This window comes from Chanos chanos, chromosome 8 (assembly GCF_902362185.1).
Source record: "Chanos chanos chromosome 8, fChaCha1.1, whole genome shotgun sequence".
NCBI lineage: Eukaryota > Metazoa > Chordata > Actinopteri > Gonorynchiformes > Chanidae > Chanos > Chanos chanos.
The window spans coordinates 47,568,794-47,574,949 of NC_044502.1; the positions used below are offsets into that span (position 1 = coordinate 47,568,794).

At 43.2% G+C, this 6,156-nt stretch overlaps 1 protein-coding gene across 1 annotated transcript; it reads left to right on the forward strand.

Annotated features, from left to right (window-relative positions):
- Window positions 1-233: 233 nt before the first annotated feature.
- Window positions 234-3,602, forward strand: macc1 (MET transcriptional regulator MACC1). The gene is made up of 4 exons (XM_030782322.1): window positions 234-348; window positions 540-2,593; window positions 2,730-2,918; window positions 3,148-3,602. Exons 1-4 carry the CDS (start codon window positions 234-236, stop codon window positions 3,349-3,351), a joined length of 2,562 nt encoding a protein of 853 aa, XP_030638182.1. The 3' UTR covers window positions 3,352-3,602.
- The last annotated feature ends 2,554 nt before the right edge of the window (window positions 3,603-6,156 follow it).

Sequence of the window (6,156 nt, forward strand, 5' to 3'; positions counted from 1 at the left end):
GTCATCACCCTAAAAAGTTAGTTGCACCACTGTAAAATGTCAGTCTGGTGCCCTTGAGTGGTGTAAGGACAAGAACATGGAAGTAAGCCTGTGAAAAAGTAGTGAATCCTTCCGTCAGTGCAGGAGAAGTCCAAACCTGTAATGTATGCGTATGACATGTAATTCCGTCATCTTCTGTTTGGTCATGAGGTGATGTCTGATAGAATGTTTTATCTTGTTTTCAAATGTACAGGATGGCAGCAGTGAGAACAAAGTCGTTCCGTCGTACTGGGAGTTTAGCACGGAGCAGATCGGAGGGAACCCTGATTGATCTAGATGATTCTGTGACCACAACTAACAACCTCAATGGTAAATACTGATCACACGTGTTCTTTGCACTGTAGCTGTTTTTGTGCTGGTGTCCAGGATGACATGGAAAGACTCCATTTACAGTTACATCTGAGATATCATGGAGAAACATTTGTTTGTGATTCAGTTACATGCAGTAATTCAACAATTTTGTTTTTCACCTGAATTTTGTGAACTCTTTATTTTCTAAGGGGGTCGAATGGCCCATCAGTCAGCGGAACATCTGGACTGGCCTGTCTTACAAACAGAAGTTAACAATTCAGTGCAAACTACGAATCCATTCTGGAAAAAACTCTACGGTTCCAATCCATTTTTAGATGAAATTGTCCACGAAAGCACCATACAGACAGACATGTCTATTCTAAAAGAGGATCCATCAGCTCTGTTTGGCAAGAATAATGATGATTCCATCAGCAACTCTTCAGACGAAACAAACTTCAGCCAGCTGCTAAAACCCAAGAGAAACAACAGCTTGTATCGCTCAGGAAAGTGGAGAAGTGCCTCTGACATTCTTGACAGTCTTCAGAACAGAGAGTCAAAGAAGGAGAAGAAAATCAACTCCCAGGGCCCCTTCATGAAGCCTGACTTTGAGTGGCTGAAAAACGACAGGGAAGCTTACAAAATGGCTTGGCTTAGTCACAGACAACTGACCCGGTCCTGTTTGGACTTGGACCTGATGAAACAGAGTCCTGGTTGGGCCCAGACTCAGGCCACCGACACTCAGATTGTCTGCAAGATTGATCACACAGGAGGCTCTGTCCAGTTACCTGATTCTGACATCAGTATCCATGTACCCCAAGGTCACATTCCCCCTGGAGAAGTCCAGGAAATTGCACTCAGAGCGATCCTTGATCCTCCCCCAGGGATTAATAACAACTACACAACAACCGTGAGTCCTTTAGTGGAAATTAATCTGAGCAACCTGAATACAATGGAAAGCATTTCACTGGAAATGAAAATGACAGCTGGAGTCAAGAATGATCCCTTGAGCCAGGTCATGACTACGTTTCTGGGTCTAGTGGCCAGTAAGAAAGAGGGCCCGTATGAGAAAGTCACAGACTGTTACGTGTACAAGGACATGTTACAGATGAAGCTCCAGGGCTTCAGACCTCAGATGTATGTTATTGCTGCTGCTGAGGCCTCTGTCATCCAGTCACCGGCGACTTCAGTCTGGGACTACTTGACACACCAGATTACAGTGGCAGCGTATGGCCCAAAACACATTCACCCAGCTATCAAAGTTGTTTTGTATTTTTCTTGCCATAACTTCATCCCGGAAAGGTTGCCGTTCTCTGACATACACAAGGGTGGTAAGAACCTGCCACCCGTGGTGCTGTACCTTTGGGGAAAGCAACAGTTCACACTGGATGGACTAAAGGATCTACAGATTGTAACAAGCGTTGCAGATTCCAATTTCCAAGTTAAATCTGGGGATGAAAATAAAGAGGTCAGACAAGAACATCTGAAATTAGGCAACATACCTCACCTACCCCTGGAGCTGTGCAGGACAGGTAAAGGTGAGATGAGCCCCTTCAAACTGGCCATTCAGGTGAAGGATTCTAACGGGCTGTCTTTGACCGATTTCCACTTTCTCTCTCCTGAGGCTCCCCCACTCAGATCAGACAAGCACAAGCGGCTGGACCAGCGGGTTACAAAGGAGTTACCAGTCCCCATACCCGAGGAGTCCGCGCCGACGCCTCGGGAATACCCCAAGTTCCGGGACAAACGGGTGGATGTGCAGTGGTATGGCGTGGCCCTAAAATCTGTACTGCGACAGCCGAGGGTGGAGTACCTCCTGGAATACTTCAAGGGTGATACTGTTGCTCTCCTGACCAAGGATACTGTCAGGTCAGTGGGACAGTCGAAAGTGAAGGAGTGGTACATCTGCTTCCTCCGTGGCAGGATCGGCCTTGTGCACAGCAAGAATGTGAAGGTCATTACGCGCGATCAAGTGATCGACTTCTCTGGAGTGAAGATCACCACACAAGGGCTCCTGGACAACATGACCCTGCCGTTTAAGAGGCTAACCTACATGTATTCTGCCATTCAGACGCTGGTCACGGAGCATGTATCCAGCTGGAGGGATTTTGCAGAGGCCCTGGGTTACTCAAATCTGTCAGTGGATGTTCTCGCCAGGAGACAAACCGAGAGCGAGGCGGAGAAGGTGGCTTGTGTCCTGGAGAAGCTGAAGGAAGATTGCCACGTGGGGAAAAGCAAGAAGAAGTTCCAGCATGAACTCATGATTGTAAGTCTCAGACACCTCAAAGATCCTTGTTTTTTGTGAAACTCCTGCAATGTTCTTCATTTTTTGTGTCCTGTCTTGCATCTTCTGAATGTTTTTTTTGTTTGTTTGTTTGTTTGGTTTTTTTTGTTTCCTGTAGGGACTCCTTAAAATGAATGCCCAGAGCCTGGTATGCCATCTTATCCATGAAACTGTGATTCTGTCCACTGCCGTGGAGCTGGGGGTGAGATGGAGGGAACTAGCGGAGCGGCTTGGGAAACTGTCAAACGCCCAGATGGCTGCGTATGAGTCACCACACAGGGGAAAGAACGGGGAAGTCAGCGCCCAGGTGAGCTTCTCTAAACTCTGTCCTGGTACATAATGGAAAATGGTGTGTCATTATACGTGTATTACACAAGTATTTTTTTAATTGAAAAAACACAGGACAAAGGATTTGGTTTTAATAGAATAATTACTTAGAACAAGCAAATTTCTTGTTTTCCTTTTTTTTTAAGTAAATGAAACTTGATAGTGTCAGATACTGAAAATAACTCATACCAATGAATGTGCTGTTTCAGTCGATGTGGAAGCCTGCGTATGACTTTCTGTACTTGTGGAGCATGCGGTACGGTGAGGGCTACAAAGACATGGTTCAGGATCTGCACTTAGCCCTGGATAAGATGAAGAACCCAGTGACCAGGCAGTGGAGGGAGATCACTGGAGCTCTTATCACAGTGAACTGTATGGAAGTCCTCCAGGGTTCTGCCTTCTCCAACAGATAGAGCCTGGAGAGTGGGTGAGGTAAGGCTGATACAATGGCCTGTGGATTTCCACGTCAACAGTCCACAAAATGGCTGAATTTTATTTTATTTTGTTTTTTTTGCATTGACATCTTTCCTTATGTAATTTGCAAGCTTTGTACTTAGTTTTTCCCTACTGGGGAGAAACACCACTGAACATTTTGTGGTGTTATGACACCCTGATATTTTGAGAGTTAAGCATCAAACCTCGTACTCTGAAGCAAATCTTAGTAAGTCTTGTTCAGACTTGCCGTGGAACTGTTACTAACAACATTATGCAGGAGATTATTAGTTAGGCATTAGCTGTATATTAAAGTAGGCACATAGGCCGAAGATTGGAGAAAGGGCAAATTCTGTTACACTATATTATATTGTCTGGAGGTCACATTTACTGTTAAAATTTGTTTTAAATGCTGTCTGTTAATCCTTTTTTATCCATAAGCAATTGTGTGCTCTATCACTGAGTGAAAAATAACAAACATTTTGTGAAAACACAGTCTGTTGCTGTCTTTATAATGTGTGTTCAAATTGAAAATGATGAGCTCAGGAATGGCTCACTGCTTGTTTTGCCCTTTACTCTATATGTCTGTATTGTTTCAAGTATCGTCACTTTTGTGTTGTTAAACTATTACCTAGTGACAGCTGAAATCCCATGGAATTTACTGTGAAATGTGGTTGTGTTGCCTGTTTATATGTTTATTCTGACGCTCGTCTGTTTACACACGCGCACACACACACACACACGTGTGGTTGTGTGTTTTGTGTGTCTGTGTGTATTAGAGCTTGATTTCTGCCTCTGCCTCTTTTAAATGTTAACATCACCGTTTTAGAAGTTGTATAGTGAACTTTCAGTGTTTTGAACGGAAGAACCGTCTTTTGAGGGGAGTTGGATCTGTTTTGCAAAATGTGATGTTTTTCAGAAAAAAAAATTGGTCATCTCAGACATGTTTAACTATGGAATGTTTTCGCTGCATCTTTATATGGAGTCTAATGTCACTGTGCATTGCTTCACAAGTGCACTTGAAAAATAAATAAAATTTTACTTTGTATATTATGGAGTTTTTCATGTCGGTTTGTAGATACAGCACAGTGTTGTGAATTAATATGAAAATTCAGTTGGACTTAAGACTGTTGCGTTGTTTTGGTACAGTACACATTAGTCTGTTGCTGGATGAATGGCACTTTGTCTGCACTGCATTCTGGGTATTAAGCCCATGCCTCAAACTGATCACATCATCTTAATCTCTTGCCTCTAGCTTCTGTAATGACCCTCACTCCAGAGCTTGGCATGGGCAGCGGACCTCTGATTACAGCTCTTAGTGGTTACCGCTCTTCAGTTTTGTCAGTTTCTCTCGACACTTTGCTGCCTCACGTGCACACACACACACACACACACACATGCACACAGTTTTCCAAATTCGCAGCCTCTCTCCACACATGTCCTGCACACAGTATTTGCTGTTAACTCTCAATATCACAGGCTTCTGATTGGCTGTTGAGCTTTTTTTTTTTTTTTTTTTTTTTTGCTTATTTAGACATTTTCCACTGCCGTTGGCTGTGTGCGCTCTCTATTCTCCAAGAGTTCAGCTTTGTTAAGCTGCTTAACGCTGTTGTTGAGGACTCAGCCCCTGCAAAGGGCCTTACTGTGTGCCAGGAGTAGAGTAAACTGGACGCTGGGGAAGTCATTTATCTCAGCCCAGTAATTAGACACGCTGGTATGCACTGTGTTGCTGGCTTTTGGGAAGTGTTTCATGAATGTGCTCTAATGAACAGGCCTGCCGAGGAAAGAGGTTTTACACGTTCAGAAATGCATTGATATCGCCTGTTCCTTTATAGGAACTGATGATCTGGCCTAATCAAGTGTCCAAAACTTTTCCATTAGCTGATAAACAAGTCTTTTTCACGTGTTATGGCTTTCATTCACGTTTTACAGCTTTCGTTTGCAAATCACCTCAGTGGAGAGAGGCAGAGGCATTACAAATGAGCAGTCATGAACTGGGATGTGTGTAATGGTTGAGGTTAATTTGAATAGCTGTAATTCTCAGTGGCTGTAACTGAGAGAACTTGTCAGGCTACCACTGAACTTGAGTGCATTCAAATGCCAAACTTTTGGACATGGCATGAAATTCTGATGTGTTTGAGAACTGAAGTGCAAAGAAAGAAAGGACCCGGTTCAGCCAGACTAACGGTGTCCAGAGGAGGCCCTTTAATGAATTGTATGAATATTCACTATTTGTAAATTCCATTTCTTCAGATTAAAGAGAATAACACACCACCAATATGCCATTTTCTGTTCAAATAGCAACATTAATTCAATGCCAGGTGGAACTGCCCTTTCTTTCGACAATAGAGCAAGTAGCAGCCTGAAAGCCAAGTAAGAACTGATTTGCATCTCACCGTAAATGATTTACTTCTTTGACAAATGTCATCCCAGTTTTGTGTAAACTGGGAGAAGCAGGGAAAGTTAGATGTTCTGGTGTTACGTCCTGCGTCTCACTGCAAATTTAGTGGCCAGTCAATATTTGGACAGTTTGAACACATTCTCTCGAGAGGCACCAACCTTACAACTGAGTCCTTTGAGATCTAAATAAACACTTAAAATATACAACCACATAGCTTTGCGCTCCTTCACGGATGTTTAAAAGTTTTTACAAATGCTGTACTTTATATAGAAATTGTTTATGACAACTCTACGGAGTCTTATTCATTTGACACATCTATTAAGGGACTGTGAAAACCATGTCCTAGTTTGGACAGTTACTGAATACAGATCAACACAACTACCCG

What these genes read in the sequence shown, in the direction of transcription:
- macc1 (XM_030782322.1), top strand. Translation starts at nt 234, where the DNA reads ATGGCAGCAGTGAGAACAAAGTCGTTCCGTCGTACTGGGAGTTTAGCA. An exon ending in CACAACTAACAACCTCAATG is followed by an intron (nt 349 to 539) that starts GTAAATACTGAT and finishes TTATTTTCTAAG; the next exon opens with GGGGTCGAATGGCCCATCAG. An exon ending in ACGGGGAAGTCAGCGCCCAG is followed by an intron (nt 2,919 to 3,147) that starts GTGAGCTTCTCT and finishes GTGCTGTTTCAG; the next exon opens with TCGATGTGGAAGCCTGCGTA.